The 23,260-nt window shown below is 39.2% G+C and overlaps 1 protein-coding gene across 1 annotated transcript in view; it reads right to left on the bottom strand.

Annotated features, from left to right (window-relative positions):
- Window positions 1–23,260, bottom strand: part of Pard3b (par-3 family cell polarity regulator beta) — a 948,779-nt gene that overhangs the window by 155,867 nt on the left and 769,652 nt on the right. Inside the window, 1 exon segment of the mRNA XM_051190339.1 lies at window positions 3,271–3,573. Within this exon segment, the coding sequence (XP_051046296.1) occupies window positions 3,271–3,573 (303 nt within the window).

The following is a 23,260-nucleotide window of genomic DNA, read 5'->3' as shown; positions in this document are numbered from 1 at the left end:
TGAATGCAGGGATTAAAGGCCTGGGCTACCAACGTCCATTAGGAGGCCTTTTCTATGTAGCACAAAAAAGGAAAAGCTTCCATTTTTAATTACATGACATCACAACCCTACATTACCACATGTCTATTCTACAGAACGGAAAATAAATCTCCTCTAGTCCTCATTGATATATCATGATCATCTTCCTATTTTCTCTGGAACTTTCTATAGTATCTAAAACACAGTAGATGCCCAGTAAATGCTTATTGAATGAAGAACAATTGAACAGATGGGTGGGTAAGTGATATGCCCTTTACTGTAAAATATGGTAGGTTTAGAACTAGCAGTGTCTGCTTGGGGACATTGCTTGGAATATGGCCCAAAGGAAATCTTAGATGTACATGACCCCAGAATTTCATTGCTACTAGACAGTACGAGTGGTCATAACAGTAACCATGATGATAATAGCTACCATTAGCTAGTGCTTACTATGCATCAAGGCAAAATTGCTTGCTTTAAGACTTCAAGAAAAAGGAACAGAGAAGATTTTAAGTATAATTAAAGATAAGAGCAGAATCAAGACAATTCTGGGTAAAAAGAGTTATTCTTTGATCTGCTATCCAAAAATTTAACAGCTGTCTAAAACTCTGAAGAAGGAATATCTGGGGCATTTATTAACACAAAGAAGCCAGAGCCAGAATTAAGACTCCATTACTCACATAGATGTCTGGACTTGGCAGTAAATAAATAAAAAAATTTGGCTGCATTTTATAGTTGCTGTCTTTAACATTACCCAGTGAGATTTCATTCCTGGTCTAACTATATGAGTAAAAATTAACTTAGAATCCTGTGTTCATGTGTGTGTTATGGTTTAGAACCAAAAATGTTGAAGGTTTGGTCCAGGTACAGCAGTGTTTATAACAGGGGCCAGAGAGAAATGGCAACTTTATCAGTGGGTTAATCTATCGATAAAGTCATAGATATTCAGAAGTGGAGCCAAGTTTGAGAAAGTAAAAGTCTGGGGGATGCTTGTTACTCTTCTCTTCACTGTGACCAAATATCTGGCAAGAAGCAAATTAAATGGGGGAAGAGTTTTTATTTTGGCTAACAGTTTGAGGGTGCAATCAGTCTACCATGTTGGAAAAATTATGAGAGCAGAAATCAAAGCCAGCTTGTCACATTATCAGGAAGCACAGAGAGATAAACACTATTATTCAGCTTGCCCCTTACCTTTTTTTTTTTTTATTTAGTATGGGATTCTGGCCCATGAAATATTTGCTGATGCCTACTCTAGCATGGGTCTTTCTACTTCAATTAGTCTAATATAGAGACTCCAGATTCTAGACCCTGTCAAGTTCATAATAAAGGACATAACTTTGAAGGATTAATTATATTCATGGTCCTCTTCCCAGACCCTGTCTGCTTCCTGCTCTCACTAGGTGAGTAGCTTTTCCCCAACACATTGTCTGCCGCATGATGCAGACCCCAGAAACAGCTTGGTTGAGTGACCATGGCATAGACTGAGACCCAGGAAACTGTATACAAACATAAACATTTCTTATTTTTTATTTACCTCATGGGTTTTTTTTTGTCACAGAGATAGGAATATGAGCAATCCAGAGTCTTAAAAAATATGGGTAAAATAAACTTTAAGTGACAAATATTCTGATTAATGGTGAGTTCTGGTTGTATAGTATGCTTGAAGACCAATAATACATATTACCATACCAGGCCTTAAAGAAGAGTACACTAAAAGAAAAACCTGATTGAATTCTGTTCAAGGGTTTGGTATAAGCCTAATCTTTCAGCACGCCTCACATGGAATCAGCATTGGGCCACACCAGCTTGGAAAGGTCTGAGAAATACCGTCTTTACATGCTGGTGTTCTATTGGATATATTCAAAGAGGACTGCCATGGAGCCCTTTCTGACTTAGAGAAAGGAAGATTGACTATGCTTGAGTGTAGAATAGACTCTAGTATAGTATTATTATTTACATGATAAAATTCAACCCTATGTGAAGGCTGGAGAGAAAAAGGCCAACTTTTAATCTATCCTTGGAATTAACAATTTACATATGATGACCGGATCACCCAGTCATAGGAATTTATATTTTCATTTTGTCCTAACGAAAAACTTGACCATCTTTCTTTAATATTATCAACCTGGAAGCTTGACAGTAAGGATTAAAAATTGCTCCTCGCTTCCCACTTGGTTATTGGAAAGGTTCTGAAAGGTAATCAGTCTTGTGAAGCTACACTTTACAGTCTGCATAAAAATGCCATGATTTCCCTTCCTCTCCCCAACCTAATTGAAAGTGCATAATATCACCCAGCTGGGGAAATGTGTAAACGTAAACATATGCAATATATCATTCTATCACACAAAAGCTGGTTAGTGCTAGGGACCTGGTGGTTGTCAGAACCCTAAAAAATTTGGAAAATGAGTTTTTTTTCTTTCATCTAGAACGAGAACTTCTTGTGCCTTCTTCTTTGCCTCCTCCCTCCAGATTTCAAGCAGCAGCAGTCAGATTAGAGCAAGGTCCATTAACCCATCCCTGGAATATGGGACTGCAAGGCTATCTGACAATGCATATGGACCAAAGCTCTTTTAGACTATCCTTTTCCCAGATAGAACATTTTTCTTTGGGCAAGAGGTACGGTTGGAGTCATCTTGTTCCTCACTTGCTTCAGACAGATGCTCCTAATATCTCTTTCCCTTGCTCCTAAACCTACAGGTCACATCCTATCTCTCTCTACTTCATCAAACTCCTAGAACCAAGATGATCTCATTTTCCACCTCTGATCATAGTTTAGTTTTCATTGAGTATAAAACCCCAACCTTATTTTTCAAAGCCTCCTGCACTGTGATAGCTATCTATAATTCCATACCAGTTACACCTACTTGGAAGCCATTTTCCCTTTTCTGACTCCTCACCTCCAAGTCTCATGTCATCTTCTTGAATAAGTGCCTTACAATAGGGCTCTTAGGACAAAAGACAATATACTTCCAAAGTCTTCATTATTAGTTCTCTGTCACTGTATTCCTGCAGACTGTTCCCTGTTGTACCATGCACTCTACTGTTACTATCCATCCATGCCACCTTATAACTAGCTATTGTTTTATGTTTGATGACTGATACCTTACTGGCAGGTCAACATGGAACACTTGTCTAGGGCACCATGTCATTTTAGTTTTAGTAGATTGAAGGATGCATTTTTATTTGGTTCAGCAGTAGAGATGATTTGAAACTTACTGAATTAAAACTGCATTCATCTCTCACTAATATTACCTGTCAGCTAGGGCTGGAGGATGATATGGCTTGTTGACCTTGGCATAAAGACCCTCTAAGTGGTCTCTGTCTGGAGACAGTGGACGTCCATCCCGAGGGTAAGCAAGTGGTCCAGCTCGAGGGGGAGATGGAGATCTGAAGACATTTGCTGATGTGCACGGCTCCCGAAAGTGGTTCACTCTGGCATAATTGGGGTCCATTTCATCATCATCCATATCATGCACTGATCCAATCACTCCAGTGGCATAATCAACAAGACCTTTTGCCTGTTTTTCCCTTAGCTCCTGATGTTTTGCTCCAATCCTGAAAAATATAGAAGAGGTTGCATAGACTAATGTGAATCCCAGATCCTGATACAATAAAACAGTCTCTGTTAACTCTTGCTAACCACTTAGCTGTCACCTTCCTGTGTCTTCAAGATCATACCATGCAGAAATGCCAACAGCATAAGAGGATTAATTTTAAATCCATGACCTTTATTTGTCACAGAGTCTTCACTTTGATAGCAATGCTATAGGTATTCTGACACATCTCTGACTGATGATTGGGCTGACAGCAGTCTCTTCCTACAAAGGAGCTGTGCTTGTAGCAACAGTATGCCTCGGAAAAGATGCCATGGAAGTATTTCTTGGGACAAGGCTACATGGGAAAGAGCACATCAGAATCTTACACGTTTGCTATGGTTTCACTCTTCAGTATTCCAGAGTTTCAGTGTATTTGTCTAAGGAAGAGTTTGAAAAGAATGATTTAAATATGAAAAGAAATATAGAGACTGTCTGGTCAGTGAAAGCAGCCAAATTGAAGGTAATTTGTAAGAGACTCAAAGTCTTTTTTGTTGTTGTTACACAAATGGGGATCATTGTGCCTCATTGTACAAGGGCTACAGACAGAGTAAAATAATGAAGAAATTAATAGGATTGTGACAGAGATGAATTGGCACATATAAATGAATTAAACTTCATTACTGGCAGAACTGCATAGCCTTAAAACTTTAAGTGATAGTACAGAATGTTACTGCTAGTCAGTGATAATATATATAGACTACTGGGGATGGAGCAGGAAATATATTTATGTGTATTCTATACCTACCTAAATTGTGAGAATTTATACAGAGAGAATTCGATGGAAAGCTCACTAGGATGTCCTACTGGACAGTGGTGATGTGGATGGTGTTGGGAGGCCCTTTAACCTTTATCCTTGAGAATACATGATGTAGGATATATAGGATGAGAGAATGAGATGATCCTGGCTCGGGTATCTGTATCTAAAGAGATAGATGTTCAAGGAAGGATGGGGACGATGTTGAAGCCCAGGGCTCAGGGAAGGTAGGTAAGAGGACTCTGGGCAGCAGTGAAAGGTCTATATTTGCCTGGAGACACAGACAGAAGCCCTGGGCCAGTTATAAACAAAACCTGAAGTCTACCAGCAACTTCTCTTCAAACAAATACAGTTGTTTTTGTATGTGGGAGCTATTTTCATTTTCCAAACATCAAACCCTTTGTCAAAATCTTTCAAAGCCATATTTTTTCCTTATTTTGCATATCGATCCCAGTTCCCTCTCCCTCCCTCCTTCCCATGGCCCCTGATCATCCTCCTATTCCATTCCTTCTCCTGCTTCACAGGGAGGATGATGCCTTCTAGGAGGGATCAACATGATCTGTCAAGTCATTTGGAGTAGGGACTAGGCCCTCCCTCCTGCCTCTAGGTTAGGGGAGTATCCCTCCATGGGGAATGTGCTCTCAAAGTCCTTTTGTGCACCAGGGATACATCCTGGTTCCACTGTCAGAGGTCCCTTAGACTGCCCAGGCCTAATAGAGACCCATGTTTAGGGGGTCTGAGTCAGTCCAATGCTGGTTTACCAGCTATCAGTCTGGGGTCCATGAGATCCCCATTGTTCAGGCCAGCTGTCTTTGTGGGTTTCTGTAGCCTGGTCTTATCCCTATTTTCTTATCACTCCTCCCTCTCTACATCTGGATTCCAGTTTGGCTGAGTTTTAGCTGTGGGTGTCTGCTTCTGTTTCCATCAGCTACTAGATGAGGGCTCTATGATGGTGGATAAGTTAGTCATCAATCTCATTATCAGGGAAGGGCATTTATGCCTCTCCACTATTGCTCAGATTGTTAGTTGGGGTCATCCATGTAGGTCTCTGGACATTTCTCTAGAGTCAGTTTTCTCTTCAAACCTATAATAGCTCCCTCTTTTATGGTATCTCTCTCTCTCTCCCCCTCTCTACCTCTCTCTCTCCCCCCCTCTCTCCCTCTCATTTATTCCTCCCCTGACTCAATCTTCCTAGTCCCACAAGCCATAATTTCATAATTTTTAAAAGTATTTTTTTTTCTTGTGACAGGACAGTGTTTGTATTTTAGGTTTTGTTTGTTTCTTTCTTTTTTTAGAAAGGAAAAATTGGGTAAGAGAAAGAAAAGGCAACAAAACAAGATGCCTAGAGGTAGCCTAGGATAGAAAAGCAGCACCTACCTTGGGGTCACAACAGATGAAATTAAACGCCAGGATACATTATTGCCTATCTGTTTTGACTAAGCTAAAAATGTACCTGACATATAAATAATTGGAAGGATTTATATATATATATATATATATATATATATATATATTTTTTTTTTTGCATGAGGCAGTTTGAATCTCTAAGGGATTCTGAATTAAGATGAAAAGATTACACAGCAGGGTACCCATTAAAGGGCCTTGCCTGTCCCCTTTCAATGCATGTTAGTTCCAGATTCATAGATGTTTGTTTTGAATAATTTTTGATAAAGAAGACAGCCTCCTCCAATGAAATTTGAGACTCAGCCTAAAATGGGCATTATGCCAAGATTTATCATTTTTCAAGGGATGGTGCAGACTGGTTTGTCAGAGAATGCTTCCTGTACTATGACGATAGGGAAGCATTTCCATTGTAAATAAGGTAAAAGACACTGGGAAAGTCCAAGGGTGCAATTCAGTACACTTCCTCTCCCTCATAAGTGCAATGCTGCGAGAGAAATCAGTCAGTAGAAAGATAAAGACCTCCTGGCTACACTTGTGTATTAATGGGAGAGGAAAATACCAAGCCTGATTTTTTTTTAAATAGCATAAATAGAATGTCAGGATCTGTGTTTCTTATTTAATCTCTCCCTTTCCTTGAGGTTTTCAAATTAGTGAAGCTTGCTAGCTGTGTAGCGATTCCTAGATGAGAAAGTTCTTCGTGAATGCCAAGCAGTGTTAGATCTGGCAGTTTTCTTTGCTAAAACATAACCAGTTCTTCCTCAATCTCCTCTGCACTACTGAGGGTGGCAGTAACTAATTTCATATTAATCACTCAGTGGGTGAAATAGTGATTTCTCTGCACCATCATTACTCTGCCAAATATCAGGGTCTCTCCATGTGGGGAAGAGGCAGTCTCAGAAAAGGGTACATAAGAGCGGAGGAGACTCTCTCAAGACAAGTGTCAAAGAAAAAACAGTTCATCTCTTGCGCTGACCCACCTCCACCCCACGCAGTCTGAAATGTTTCTGATTGCTTCTTCCCAGGTGTCTCCTGACCACTGCAAATTCAACAGGTTAAAATACCGGAATTTCAGAATAGCCTAACAGCCTTCCATTTCATGGTACCACTCATTTGGCCGGCCTCCTGAGCACACTACCTTTGAATTATTGAGCTCTCCTTTCTCTTGCTGAAAACAATAGTGTCTCTCCTTTCCATTTACATTTCTTGATTGCCCCCCCCACTTTATTTCCATTTCCTTGGCTATAGTGTGTAGTATTCACAATTTATATTGCCTTGATCACCCATTTAATGTGGTACCCATTTGCTGTGTGTGTGGCCCTATAAATTTGAATTTGAATTAATTAAAATAAAATAAAACTCATTTTTAGCCTTATGAATTCATTCAAGTGACTAATAGCTACATATAACCAGTGGCTTCTGTGCTGACAATAAAGATAAGGACAGATTCCACAACTGCAGAAAGCTTTACTGGACTATGTCAGTCTAATTGATTCAGAGAGATTTTGGTATATCACTGTACCCCGCTTGTCTTAGCAACTGTGTTGTTTATTCCATGTCATAGCTTATAGTCCATCTCCTAGGGAAGTCAAGGCAGGGCCTGGGAGGCAGGAACTGAAGCCGATGCCATGGGGAGAATGCTGCTTACTAGCTAGTTCCTCGGCGCTTGCCCAATTTGCTTACTTATAGTGCCCAAGACCACTAGCCCACAGTGTTCTGAACCTTCCCATATCAAACATCATTTAAGAAAATGGACCACAGGCTTACCCTCGCACCACTGGTGGGAGCATTTCCTCAATTAAATTTTCCTCTCCCAAAACGACTCTAGCTTTTGTCGAGTTGACATAAAACGAGCCATCCCACCACTTTAGTCTGCTCCTGAGAACACTTCTCTAACCATCTTCTCAGTCAGATCAGGGATCTTCAGTGGATTATAACAGACTGGTGTGTGAGAGTATGGTCAGCTCACTACTTTCACTGAAACATTACATGATCAAGGAGTGGGGAAGAAAAATTAATCTTTAGTGGAGTTAGAAGTGGTTTCAATCCCACACCTCACAATGGAATTGAGACAGCCTAAAATAGGGATTATACCAGGAGCTAATATATGCTTATATTTTTAGCGGGGCACATATTTCCCTGAAGTAAGGAAGAAAGCCTGCAGAAGCAGAGTCAGCATGACTTTACGTAGGAAAGAGAGCCAGAGGACAAGAAAGGACCTGGGATTGTGTCCTGGTGAGGACCCAAACGGGGAATAACAGCTTCGGAGAGTTGAATTTCCTGTGTGTGAGTTGTCTCCTGTCTATGAAGAAACTTCATGGAGACAACGTAGGGATAAAATGAAATGGTAAGGAGGGTAAAAGAGCAAAAATAAATCCAGACTCATCAAAACAAAACCAAGCACTGAGGTAACCTCATCTAGGAGTAGGTTCATCTGATGTCAGGATAACCTGGCCCCGAATTAAAGACCACAGAAAGTAAACTCCCAGGACAGTGACACAGAGAAGTAGGAAAGGAAATTATTTTAGGAAAACACTTAGCATTGAAGCTACTGGTGCCTTTATATTATTATTCTTGTGTCACTGAAATGATGTTTCAGCATACATTCTAATTTAAATTTCAAACAGTAGTCACAGAAATATTTCAGCAAAGATCTACCTCCTATAAGGTTACAGCCTTCTAAAACAGTGGCACTAGCAGGCAGTCAATATTACCAGCATAATGGTATTCCTATTTTCAAAGCAAGTTATATGGAGGTATTTGCATGTAGTAATATGTGATACTTGTAATTTATACATATACACTAACATTCCTGCATGGAGTTGTTGGGCAGGGTATAGGGAAACGTCATAATGTGGCTGCTTCTAGAAATGCATCTTAATACAACCTTTCTACATTATGTGTTTTGGAATTTTTATATTTATATAAGATAATTACCTCAGTTATGACAAATTATTGTTCACCGAAGTTATGGTGGTTGGTTCCTTTAGCTCAACTACTTCTACCAGAATTACTCAATTTCTCTTAGTCAATCCATTTCCACTAGTCAAAGACCTTTAATCTTTACTAGAGGCCTAAGCTTGTCAGTCATAGTTTCTCAGGGGCCTCGCTGTTTTGTCCTCTCTACACTGTGGAGGTTCAGTAAACTCTGCGTCTATCTGAAATGTACAGTTATAAAATTCTTGGAATCCATTGATTTCTGTGTAAATTTCTGTACATGTGTTTCATTTCATAATAAAAGTCGAAAGTTACAAATGGGAACAAATGCAATAGCAATTACCGGGTCCAATTTTGTTAAGCATTAGACACATTTGTATTATATAAACCTTGTAAAATTTGCTCATAACTGTTACTAAATGGCTTCCCTTTGGAGAGGAGTGGTGGGTGGATTACACAAACCAGTCTTCTTCCATGTGCTGCGTTTACACCCTAGCATGCCCTTTGTTCTGCCTGGAGAACATCACTCTGTTTCCACATGTTGGGGTAAGACTATAAAAACAAAACAAAATGAACACCTTTTATTGATTCACTCTTGACATTCTGCCCCCTAATTGGACTACAAACTACTTCAGTGTGTCCTGTGAGTTTTTCTGCTAATTTCTTTTTGTTTTTGCTGTTTACATGTTCAGTATTTCCTGAAATTACACGGCATATGAGAAAGAAGAGCAGAGTCCCACTTGGCCTCTGGTTAACCTACAGGGAAGACAAAGTGTAATTGATTAGGATCCAGTGACAAAGATATATGTGTATATGTGGGTAAGAGTCTAGTCCATCATGATGGGAACTATGAGTAAGAATGGTAAGGGCACGTGCTTTCTTCTCCTCTCCTTCTCTTTCTCCTACTTCTCTCTCCATTCACTGGGTAGGAATAGAAGACAGAAGAGAGTGAGAGAGAGACACAGAGAGAGAGAGACAAAGAGAGAGATGGGGGAGGAAAAGAAGGAACGTAAAAGAGGAAGCCATTATTGGTTTGAAGAGAAAACTGAACCTAAAGAAAGGTCTAGAGACCTACAAGACTGCCGCCAAATAACAATTTGAGCAACCATAGAAAGGCTACCATAAATGCCCTTCCCAGATAGTGAGATCAACAAGTAACTTATCCATCATGGAGCCCTCACCTAGTACCTGTTGGAAACGGAAGCAAACACCCATAACTAAACACTTGTAGAACTAGAATCCAGATGCAGAGGGAGAGGACAAGACCAGGTTGCAGAAACACATTGAGACAGCTGACCTGAACAAGGAGGAGCTAACGGGCCCCCAGACTGATAGCTGGGAATCCAGCATGGGACTGACTCAGGCCCCCTGAATATGGGTCTCAGACAGTGGAACCAGGATGTATTTCTGGTGCACAAAAGGACCTTGTGGACACATCCCCCATGGAGGGATACTCAACCTAGAGACAAGAGAGAAGTTCAAGTCCCTTCTTCAAATGATTTGACAGATTTACATGTCCCCACCTGGATGGCATTGCCCTACATGTGGAATTGGGGTGGGGTGATGGGAGGGGAGGGTGGTCAGGGTGTATGTGAGGGGAGAGAGAGGGTAGGAGGGAGAGAGGGAGGGAGAGGGAATTGGGATTGACATGTAAAATAAAAAAAAATAAAAAAATAAATAAAAATGAAAGTAAAAAAAAAAGAATGGTAAGAACAGGGCCATATGGCCTGGGATTAGAAGTAACTTGTCATTCTTGATAAAAAAAAATTATGGAAATGGTGTTAGGTGCTTCAAATAGAGGGAGGGACACCTAGGAATGGGCAAATATATGCACTATTTACTCAAAATTAGACTAAACATATAATATAAAAACTGGCTGGTTTGAGTTATCTCTTTACCAAAGAATGTCTCCCATAAAGATGATGGGCACATAAGATTTATCTAACACATGTGCTCAATATTTTAAAAAAAAGTTGGTAAATTTAAATGTTCTTCTTTTGTATTGTTAACATTTTATTATGAAATGAAACAAACATACATTTTACAAAACAAAATCTTAGATTAAATATTCTCATAGAGCGACAATATTTGTAAGTAATACAGGAGGCATCTGCATTAGTTCATTTGCTGTCAGTGAGAAAAGAGGCTTAAATAGCTCAGAGTCTAAGGAGCATGGCACAGGTATTGATGTGGACCTCTTTGGGGGCATCGTCTCAGGCAAAAGTGCTAGGAACATGTGTCAGAGAGACCATGGACAGAAAGAGGAGGCTGGAGTTTCCTAATCTCTTCTGAGGTCACGACTTTATTTTACTTGAGGACTTTCCATTTGGGTCCTCCTGATAAAGATCCACCATCCAGCACTGTCACACTGAGGTCACAATGTCCAAGCCATGAAGTCTTGAGGGACACTCAACTGCCAACAGGAGTCTCCCTGCCCCCTGTCTGCATCATAGCTGCATCTGTATCACACCTGTATCTCTTCTCCCATTGTTATGGCTAGCTTCATGCTCCCCCTCCATTGCTGTAGTTGAACCATGCCTACATTGTAAAAGCACATTTCTGTCCAACTCTCATTTGACCTTTGCAAATGTCTCAGTTATTTTACATTGTTGTGATGAGACACCATGCCCAAGGAAACTTAAAGAAGAAAGTTTATTGGGGGCTGGCTTGGCATTTCCAGGGCTTGGTCCATGGGGGGGGGAAGCATGACAACAGGTAGGCAGGCACACTGCTGGAGCAGTAGCTGAGAGCTCATCAGGTCAAACAATGCCCATGAGACAGAGAAAAGGAGGGGGCGCAGGGGGGAAGAGGGAGGGGAAGAGGGGGAGCAGGAGAGAGGAGACAGGAGGAGAGGGTGATAGAGGAAGGGGGAGGGGGGAGAGGGATAGGGTAACACAGGAGAGGGGGGAGAGAGGAAGAAGAGGAAGAAGAAGGAGGAGGAGGAGAAGGAGGAGGAGGAGAAGAAGAAGGAGAAGAAGAAGAAGAAGAAGAAGAAGAAGAAGAAGAAGAAGAAGAAGGAGAAGGAGAAGGAGAAGGAGAAGGAGAAGGAGAAGGAGAAGGAGAAGGAGAAGGAGAAGGAGAAGGAGAAGGAGAAGGAGAGAACTAACTAACTGGGAATAGTGTGGGCTTTTAAAACCTCAAAGACCGCAGTGTCACACCTCCTCCAAGGCAACACCTGCTAATTCTTCCCAAGCAGTTCCACCAATTGGGGGCCAAGCATTTGAAAACATGAACCTGTGTGGTTCATTCTCATTCAAACTAACACAGCAAGTAACAATAATTAATCTGCAAAGATAATCAGCCTTAATAAAGATGCATAGTCCTTACTCCCATGGGTGTGTACTTCTCAAGAAGAATGTATTGGGGCAGCATTTCTTGAGTGGGTAAAAATATGCTTTCTATACCCAAAGGCTGTTTTTTGACAGCTTGAATTATTGGCTTGTCGTCTTTCCTTGAGTATAAACATGTGGCTCCATTTTGTATAACAGTGTGACTGCTAAAAAGCTGGCTGATAACCCAGGTTCCCATTTCACAAGTGACTTATAAACAAATTGCTTTTCTTGCTTTTTTAATTGAAATATTTTATTCACTCCTTTACCATCCAATCATCTTGCTCAGAAGGTAGTTTTGTTAAATATGTGCTTCAAAATATATATTCACGTATCACGTTTCCTGAGTTACAGTTTTATGTGTCACTACCATAGGATATAAGTTGTATATCAAAATCAATTGTATTTTGATTAGACAAGACAATAATGACACTGAAGATAACTCAGTACTGTTACAGTATCAGTATCAGTTCTTGGAAATGTTACTACAGGATAAATAGCATCCCAGTGATGCACTTGAAGTATTATCACATACAAGTGCATTCAGTGCCTGGTTGTCTTATTACTGACTCTAAGAGAGCAGACTGGAGTCCACCAGGCAGTTCTGTGACAGCCTTTTCATTTCATCATCATTGGGCTTTGCTGAATTGTTTCATGACAGGTTGTAAAGTGGTCATTGGGAAGGCTGCTTTTTCTTTCTATTTATTACCTAGAATTCTCCAATAGTGTTGGAGGTTTGATTTTAGTGAAGCTCTCCTAGTGCAGGAAAATACGTATAAATGCTTCTCTCTCTCTGTCTCTCTTTTTCCCCCCTCTCTCTTCCTCCTTCCCTCCTTTCCTTCCTCCCTCCCTTTCTTTCTTTTTTAATTGCTGATTTCCAGATTAAGGCGTTAGTGCCCTACATACTTCCAATGGGAAGAAATGAGTTAGTAGTGATTTTTTTCTAAGTCTTCCATTACAGGGGTTGTGAAATTATTGTAAACTTTTATTTGAGCCCATGATATATGATCCCAATGTATTTAGGGTTTTAATTGCATGCACCCTTACTCCTTTTGTTGCACAGGTTGCCCATAGTGAACAGAGATGGCTCTGTGTCAGCTGCTCTGTCTTTCCGCCTTGACCCATTGCTTTCTATAGCGTTTAGTGTCTTTGCTGGTATCTAACAAGCAAGTAGCCTCGGGTTCATAGCAAATCTCACCCTCTAATTTGAAAGAAGTTGTTCCCCAAGTACCCTTTTCTTTTGTAATGAGTGGTGGCTAAATCCACAATCTAGGTTCAGGTGTGCTCACTGCTGAGAGTTTTCTATGGGTGGAACTGGGAATATATGTATTTCTTTTTATTCATTACTATTATCTTACTAAAGCAAGCATAAATAATGAGTGTCTGATGATATTTTTATACTTGTATAGCCCTGTGCTCTGATTTTGTTCACCACCCATCATTTTCTCTAATCCCCTTCCTCCTTGCAAATAATCCTCCTCTATCTTCATAGCATATGTGTGTGTTAATATACACACATGATTCCTCTTTAATAGAAACTTTCTCTCAACAAATTTAGATGTTATTGAAATACTCTTAGTGCCAGGAGATCTGCAATACCATATTTACATACACAGTATCTAGCTTTCCATATGAGATGAGAGAATATTTATTTTTCTTCCTTCCAGTCTTCTTTTTGTTACCCTTTCACTTCCCTTCATAACTTTTCTATTGCGGTAAATAAGGGTCAGGATAAACAAATAGGCCGAATAGATGTTTATTCAGGGAGAAATAACTTACAACCTAGACAGATGAACACCAGGAAATTCAACCCGATCCTCTCCTGTCCGAGTCACGCCAGAAAGGAGAGCGCCTTCCTGGCCCCCTCCGACCTCCTTCCTCAGGTCACCTCCGCCCATAGCTCCACCCCCAATGGGCGTGGTCAGTGCTACAGAAGGACTACCTCACTACAATTCCCCTTTTAGTCTAAAGAAAAGATTTAGGCTTAACAGTGAATAACAAGTGTGCTCTAAGAAAAGGAAAATCGAGAACAAAATGACCTACATATCTAGTCCTAGGGTGAGGGCATAATGGAGTTTACAATAGAGTTGTCCTAAGCTGGAAAACGTAAGTCTAGTACCTAATATATCTAACTAGGAAGAGAGAATAATAGTTGTGATAGTTTAATCTTCAACCTCATCAAGACCTGAGAAGGAAAATAACAATACTAGAGTAGACAGGAAATGCGGATGGACAACTTCCAAAACGGTGCAGCAAGGACAGAAACAGCAAGCCACCTGAACAGTCACCCTAGGTCTCACAGCGACGTTGGTACACCCAGATTTGGCTAAGGCCAAGAGAACTTGACAGACCACAACAACAGCAGGGAAATAGAATGGCTGTCTTACCCTGACTTGGCAAGGTCAAGCAGTCTTCTATATTTGTCTCCTGCAAGCACATAGGACTGCATGTCCAAATCAGTGGTCAAGGTGGGGGGCAATTCTATGCCCAACAGGCCATTAGCTGAGGCGAGATTGAACTCCAGCAGGAGCAACAACAGTGTCCAACATATTTTCGGGAAAATGCACGGTGCTGTCAGGAGCAACAGTGTCTCATGTCAAAGGAGTACTAATATTAAAACATTTAAATGTCATGTTCTGCATGTCTATGAAGGATTGAAGATTAAGCATCTATATCTGACTAATCTCATAGGTACAGGAAATGTGAGTGAAGATAATCTGTAATACTCGGGAACTTAGCTAAAAAGACTGATTAAAACTTTCCTGAGTAAAGCAGGAACAAATACTTAAACAATATAACTATTTACATATACCTACATGTAAATCCCTAAAATAGAGGTAGAGTATAAGTGTCAAGACAAGAGGTAGAACTATAAAGGGCAGCAAGATAAATATCCCAAATTGTATCAATATATAAAATGTCTTGAACACAAGAAAAGTATACATACATAGAATATGGTAAAAAATAATGTGCATAAATATTATAAGTGGAAACATTTAACACAATATAACAAAATATAAACTTAATTTTACATAGCTTACCACATAGGAATGCATAACAATGTAAGCTGTAAAATACTATCTCATTCAAACTCAAATTCTCAAGGAAATAGGCTAATCTACTTATATCCCATCTAAACCATACCTTTACCCACCATTTCCCTATTCCTGTCTAAAAGATAAACCCGAGTGTAAGCATCACCCAATCCCAAATAACTAAAACCAACCCAAAGACGATGACTATTATCCCAAATTTCCAAGGGTAGGGAAAGGGGGCGTAGTCATATTAAGATTACTTCCTGCTGAAATGGGACGATGATTGCTCCAATGGATCCTGTAGGAAGAAAATTTTTAGCAACCAAATTTCTCAACAGAACTGGCTGTGACATATGTAGTTAGTCACTGTGTGGCAGAAAATTCTTGACTGTAGTTCTATTTGAAACTGGCCAGGGTGTAATAAAAAGGTGCACCATTACAGCTAGCTAGTCATGAGTTGTCTCGAGCAAAACAGTCTCAAACCGGTTTTAGGGTGATGTTTGTAGTTCCGATGCATCAGGTTGAGTCAAGTGGAAATGATGATGTGGGGCCCCATCTTCTTTCCGGAAAGTTTAAAGACTGTTGTTAGGAATCGTTATTATTCCTTGTGGAAAAGTTACATATCAATATTAAAGTAAAATTTTCAAGTTTTAAGGTATGCATTAGGGAAAGACAACAATAAGCATTAAAAGTATGTGAGAAAATTAGGATTTCAGAGAGAAAATTGTATAAGATATGAGTCCCCAGATTTTGTTTCTTCTGCCTTACACCAATTGGCTTCTTGATTTAAGGCAGAAACCATGAATTTAATCTTAACAACATGCTTGAATTTAGAGAAGGAAAGCCAAATCCAACTCCAAAGCCAGCATTGGTTTACAAAATTTGGGACTTCAGGAATACTAGATAATAGAGAGAAATAGATTTCTATATAGAAATAGTTTACTACAATTAAATTTTTTTTTTTTTTTTTTACCATATATCAGATTACTACTACTACACTTTTCCTCATCCCAAATAGCTTACCTTATACATTCATGTCATATATATGTGTATATATGTGTATTTCACTATCATGAAGCCTAGTTTATTCTTACACACACATACACACACACACACACACACACACACACACACCTATATAAGAGCAAGTGATGATGTCTGTCTTTCTGAGTCTGGCTTATTTTACTTAACATTATTGTCTCCATTTCTATATGTTTTCTTTCAAATGATATGATTTTGCATGGATGAATAAAAATAATCATATATACATGACACATTTTATTCATTCATCTGATGCACATCTAAGCCAGTTTTATTGCTTAGTTATTGTGAGTGGTTCTGCTCTAAATAGGCATAATCAAGTATCTCTCTACAATGCGCTGATTTAGAGTCCTATGAGTGTAGACCCAAGAGTGGGATGTAACTTGATCGTATAGTAGATCTATTTTTAGTTTTGTGAGGCATCTCCATCCTCATTTCCATTGTGCCTGGAAGCACATTATTTTTTTTAAATCATCATTATATTTGAACTGATTATTTTGATTCAAATTTAATGTTGCAGAAATATTATTTAACTGTAAGTAAAAACTGACATATCTTAAAAATGAGAGATCTTGATTCTTTATACTAATATAATTATGCATTTGTATATATAATTGTATCATATTATTTGTCTTAATTGTATTATATATGTATAATTAAATTATAATATATGCAACTTTAAATATATGTATAGCTTAAGATAACAAAACTCGCATCAGTCTGATACTGTAGATGGGCTGGCTCACCAACCACAGGTCTGCAGGTTGAGTTGGCGATCTGGGCACTAGCAGGGTTAGGGGAGGTTCCTGTTCTCAGATGTAGACTGTTGGCCTTTTACTGTGTCCTGTGCCTTACAAACAGGCAAGGCAGCATCAGTGTCTCTTCTAAGGAGACTGATCTAGTTTTGAAAGGTTTTCCCCTTCTCACCCAGTCATCTCCCCAGAGTCCTACCCCTATTAATATCATATTGTCAATTAGGTTTCAATATAGGAACATTGTTGGATTGGGGGGGGTGCCCAAACATTTAGACCATAGAGCAATTATCACTAGGCTATTAAAACTTAAGGTGTTATCTTGGCTTTATTTTCTGTTAGAAAATATTTTTATGTTCTCTAAAATGGAGATAGAAAATTTCCATTTTTTATTATACTATATACAGTCAAAACTGTTTCTAATATCGCCCAGTTACTTTTCCTAAGGGTTATGCAACCAATTTGTTTTAGATATGTTATTCAATTTGGTTTGTTTTTAGTTTTTAGGTGATTATTCTTTCTCTTTGACTTTTACTGATAAACATGTAAGGCATATGTATATGTTCAGTGTGTGTGTGTGTGTGGGGGGGTGTTATGTATGGAGGTTGATATTGGGTATCTTTTGTTATGTTCAACTTTTGAGACAGGGTTTCATCATGCAACTCTCACTGACATTGACCTCAGAATAACTGCCTCTGCCTCCTAGGTGTTGGTATTAAAAGCATACACCTCCATGCCTTTTTCACCTTATTTTTGAGACCTGGTTTCTTATTGAACCTGTATCTCATTGATTAATTAGACTGATAGAACACTGGACTCCAGGGATCACCCTGCCTCTAACTCCCTCCCCACCCCTCCCTACACTAGTCCTAAGGACATAGATGCATGCTGGCAGGCTAGGCTTTTATTTAGATGCTAAGGATCCAACTCAGGTCTTCAGGCTTGCATAGCAAGCATTCTACCTACTGAGCCATCTCCCCAGCCTTAAATGAATTCTTTTTCTAATAAATAGAACAAAATAAATTACACAGCTGTCATTATCTATCTTGTCTATCCAAAACAGTATAACCATATTTGTTTGTTTTTTTAAAGCAGCCATGTTTATATATTTATATACTTCCCTTGTTACACATAAAATGGGATAAATACATATACTTTACTTTTTCACATAGACATTTAGAACAATACTTCATTTGAGTCAATAGATATTTGTTGCTTTAAACAAAAACTTCATAATAGTCACCATGTGCTATGCTTTTGTATATTTAACGAGTCATGTGTTCTTGGACATCTGGGTATCTCCAGTGTTTTGCTGGTGCAGACATACCTCAGAGATATTGTGGGTACATTTTCCAACCACAGCATCAAAATGAAAATCACCACAAAGTGAGTCATGAAGTCTTTTGTTTTCCAGTGCATACAAGTTATGCTTACACTGTGAGGTAGTCTACGATGTGTACAGTAGCATTTTTTTCTCTAAAATTCCTCATTGCTAAAAATGCTAATGACCACAGATCTGTTAGCAAATTGGTAACAACATACTTGCTCTACATAGTTTGCCACAAAATTTCAGTTTGTAAAATAAAAATGTAATATTTGCAAAGCACAATAAAAATCAAGTGGCAGGACAGTAAGTGTGCCTGCACAAATAACGCCACGAGGGAAAGTCTTGTGCAACAGTCGGTCTGCGTTTTACTACTATGGCTTTGGGATGAATTTGTAGGATTGCTGGGGTAAAGAATAATTACACATACTTTTTCTAGACTGCAATAAGTTTCCCTCTATATTTATTTTATTTTGTATTGCCACCTGCATTGTAAGAAGACAGCTGTTTCTCTAGTCTCATCATCATAGCTCATTGTCGAACGCTGTGAAATTTGATAAGCCAGGTGAGAAGTCATGTTTCCATGAGGTTTTAATTAGTCTGACTCTTATTATGCGATGCTGAGTATCTTTTCATATATTTAGGGGCCATTTTCATTTCCTCTTCCGTGAGCTGTCCGTATCGTTGGCTGATTTTTCCATCAGATTACCAGGCATTTTCCCTTTTGATTTTTCAAAGAGCTTCACATAATAGTGATATGAACACAATGTGATCCAGGTCTCTTATTTTTCTCTTTTGAGTCTCCCGTTTGCCTTTTATGACTTCAGCTAAAACATCACTGAAGATTTCTCACATTCCTACTTCCTCTTCTATACCTTTATAGTCCTTCAGTATTTTCACGAACTACTCCTGGTTAACGTCCTTAGGCACAGTTTTGACTGTCTGACCAGTTCAAAGGAGATTTAAGGGTGACATATCTCCTTGTTGCTATTGTGCAAGGGCAAACAACAGAGTGGAGAGGAGTAGGGGGAGGAGACAAGCAAGTTTGCTACCTACAGTGGTGATAGAACTGGAGGTCAGCAAAGGGTTTCAGGGGAGGGACATGGAGTAAAGGCAGTAGTGTCATCTAAGGAAACTACAAGGTACCTGCTGTACTGCTTTCTCTTTTGACAGTGGGGATAATTTGCGTGGCTGTCATTCTGCTCCTATAATAGAAGCTACAATTAGGTCACTACAATTATCTTTTGTTCCAGAGAACAGGCAGGGTTTCTTTAGCTTTTGCTTATCAATATGGTTTCAAAGCTGCAAGCTATACCTGCTCAAGAAGAATTGCAGTGTTTGATTATTGTTATTATTAAAATTGTTATTATACTGACCAGCAAATACAGTCTTTGTGATCAATGTTTAATCTTTTCAACAAAGTTGCTTTAATGACATTAACATTTTTCATTGTTTTCTCATGTCTGCCAGGATGTCTATAATTATATTCCAAATAATCTCCTTTTGTACCACTCATTTCTTCAGGTAGCCTAAATCAGAACTGATATGGTAAAAAAATAAATAAAAATAAAAATAAAAAATAAAAAACCAAAAAACCTCAATTGATGGGATAATTGATCACTTTTCCTATAATAAGTAAATACAGTTCAGTAAAGGAGCTTTAATATTTCTATAATACTGATGTGCAAATTAATTAACATTGTTAACACAATCTTTTACATTGATGTTTTCATATTTTCTCTTTGCATATACAAACAACACATTGAGTTCTTCCTGGTTTGCAAAAATCTGATATGCAGAAACCATTTGAGTGTGTGTGTGTGTGTGTATGTGTGTGTGTGTGTGTTAGCACATGCACATGTGAGTAGGGTCGTGTGCATATGTGCATGCTCATGCATTTGGAAAAGTCAGAAAATGACAGGGTTTTCCTTATCACTTCATTTTTATTTGTTTGAAACAGAGTCCTTCCCTGGACCTGGAGCTAGCCTAGTGGCCAGCAAGCAACAGTAATCCTCCTGCCTCCATTACCCACAATGTTGGACATTCTAACTCACAAGGGTCCAGATTGTTTAACTGGTTCTTTGCCCAGCTGAAATAGATAACAGAAGATAACAGAAAGGATTTCTAAATCTCAGATGGCCCAGAAACAACAAGATTTCCCATGGGGTATGTTATCTATTTGATAGAGTCAATTGCGTATTCTAAAATAATGATTGATAGTCACTGACTATTCTTAATAGTTGTTTTTTCTTTTTTTTCTCTTTTTCTTTTTTCTTTTTTTGTACAATGTCAAATGGAAAGATTCTTTACTCCTTCATGTGGCTACTAAATACTCCAATCTCAAGAGAACTGCCATGCGATGATGGCTCTCCCGTTATTGCAATTTACATTTTCCCTAAATTTATACCTTTCCCAGACCCATTAAACTTTCGCCATTGCTAATGCATTGAGTTCCTGTAATCTGTATTCTCATAATGTGGATAAATTTCCCAGAAATGCTTAGTAAACATCTTTAGCTTTCCTTGGAAAATTAGCCCCAAAGAGGGCTGGGGGTGGAGAGAAACAGCCTCCAGCTGCCTTACAATATTCTCTAATAATATATGATTCCTTATAGAAATCCTATAGACAGTACCCTACAAATGGTGTCATTAAGCAATGATGACATTAAAAGATGCTCCCAGGCTGCTGGCCAAAGCGACACTGAAGAAGGAGCTATAAGAATCTGCCCTTGAGCAAGCTCTGCTGGTTGAATAAAATTCATAACTTGTTGATGTGGCTTATTTTTATTGTTATTGACATCTGTATGTGGCAGGAAATGGTCTCTATTCTTCATAACCCCCTCATTTGTGTGCGCCCTCTGTTTGTAGCACTATGAGAAGCAGTGGCGAAAATAAGGCATTTTTTCCCTTTTATATTAATTTTTTTCTGGAATACAGCACTTTTTAGTCTTAGGGACTGCCAAAGGCTGCATTTGAAAAATAAACGAGAGACCTTTGACATGGTGGTAATGCTATCATATGGGAAAGAATGAAGATAAATCCCTCATGTTGACTGTCCAGGATATTGAGATCTACACAAACTTCCTATAGAGGAAACAGGAAAAATACAGAGAATGAGAGGAAACTAGCTTCATATCCTTTCCTGTCTCTTTAAGCCTCCTTTTCCTTCTATTTTGTCACCTGGAATTTCACACCTGGTGGGTGCTCTGTTGGCCATGTTCTGACCCGTGTAGTTAAATGCTTACTTACATAAAAATGTGCTGAAGCCTAGGGAATCTGGCCTCCACACAGCATGTGTTTCCTGAGCTGAGAGGTAGCACAGGCCTGGCAAGCTTGCTTCCTATACACAACCTGCCAGTAGCTAAGTGGGCAGAGATACTTATTCCAAACACCTAACATATGCACCCATTTCCCTGTGGGCAGCAGGGGGGGGGTTAGAGGGGGAGGACAGTCTTTGCACCCTGCAGGAGGCTTGAAACAGTGTATAGTCTTAGTCTTTTTCCTACTATGCTGTTGATGCAGGAGACTTTAAATAGGTGAGAAAAAGTACTTTATTCAACCACAGCCTTTTCTGTGGCTCTCCTTAAGAACTGTCATTGAAAGTGTGAATTTGTTCTTGAGACCCTATACTGGTATACTCCATAAAAATGAGGCCCATCAACCCATTTTTTCTAAATCTAGTATTTATCGTGTGATAGGAACTGTGCTAGCCTAGATGAAAAGGACAGGGGACACTTAAGTGCCAGGTGGAAGAAGACACGAGAGTGTTCCTCCAGTTCACAACTAAGATCTGCAGCTACTTCTGACTGGATGGCGATAGGGTCTTGGTTAAGAGGGGTCTAAGCTTAAGGGGAGCAGCTCATCCTCTGATTTCCTTCTTGATGACATATATTGAGGAAAGGTCACTGAGAAAGCCAACAGCGACTTAAATCACCAGTGTCCCCCACCAGAGACAGGCTAATATGCTAATCCAGACAATATCCTGCAGTCCACTACAACTTTACCAGAGTTGATTGGCAGTTAGGAAACAAGGAAACAGCCCATTCAGCTTTACAGGCTGTCAGGAAAAATATTCTAGCACAACTCTTGGTCTATACTGGACTGTAATAGAGGTGTGAGGGGGGCTTTGTAAAGGCCCTTATTCTACACACATATTGTATTGAGAATTATGCTACATGCATAATGTACTGAGAATTACAGTGAGGGTGTTTTATTAGACACGATGAATGTCTGCACAGGAGTTCTAATTTCTGATCTATTAACAAGACAAATGATGGTGTGCTAGGTGGATGCTCTTGAGTGCTTGTTTTTATCCCAGTCCTTAAAGGGATCCATTATTCATCTATCTTCTTAATCCTTTGCCTACCTTGTGGTCCCTGGGACTGGACATCTCTTACTACTGGAGAAGGATGGGTTCACTTCTTATTGGAACTCCAAATTGCAAATGTGTCTATGAAGTGTTGGGTGAGGAAGGCCTGGAATTATTTATTGCAGTTATTAGCATGGTAATGCAAGAGTCTGGGTTTGAAGATGTATCTAAACATCCTATACATCCCATCATCCCTTTAAACCCTTCCTGAGATTCAGATATCACTTAGATCATACCTAATGTCAGTAAAGACACATATGTTTTAAAAGTGAACAGATGTGTGGTTAGCTATCTCAACCCAAGGAGAGTTCATCCTTTAAGTCGCAGTTTGAGTGATCTCTTATTAAGCAGCGCTATGCTCAAAACACTTCCAGTCTTCCTTAATCACTTACAGACAATATAAACTATGACTTACAGAGTGTACAGTTGCCATCGTCTCCTCTGTGACTTCAGTTAACATCACTCCTGCTCCATAATTATTAAGTTCCAATCATGCAGCCCCCTTGGCCCCAGGCTTGATGAGCATTTGCTGTTGTTTCTGCCCATGTTGTGACTATCTTATTGAGACTGAACCTGTGTCTCCTGCATCAGACACCATTCCAAGTTCTATCTTCCAACCACATTGCTCTACTTATTTACATTACACATTTATACTTGATATCTCTTTCTCATTTACCACATAAGCAGAGGCATCATTTACCTTAC

Source organism: Phodopus roborovskii, unplaced genomic scaffold, assembly GCF_943737965.1.
Source record: "Phodopus roborovskii unplaced genomic scaffold, PHOROB, whole genome shotgun sequence".
In the NCBI taxonomy this organism is placed as follows: Eukaryota; Metazoa; Chordata; class Mammalia; order Rodentia; family Cricetidae; genus Phodopus; species Phodopus roborovskii.
Note: the sequence above shows the minus strand (reverse complement) of the source record. Positions and strands in the feature narration are given on the sequence as shown.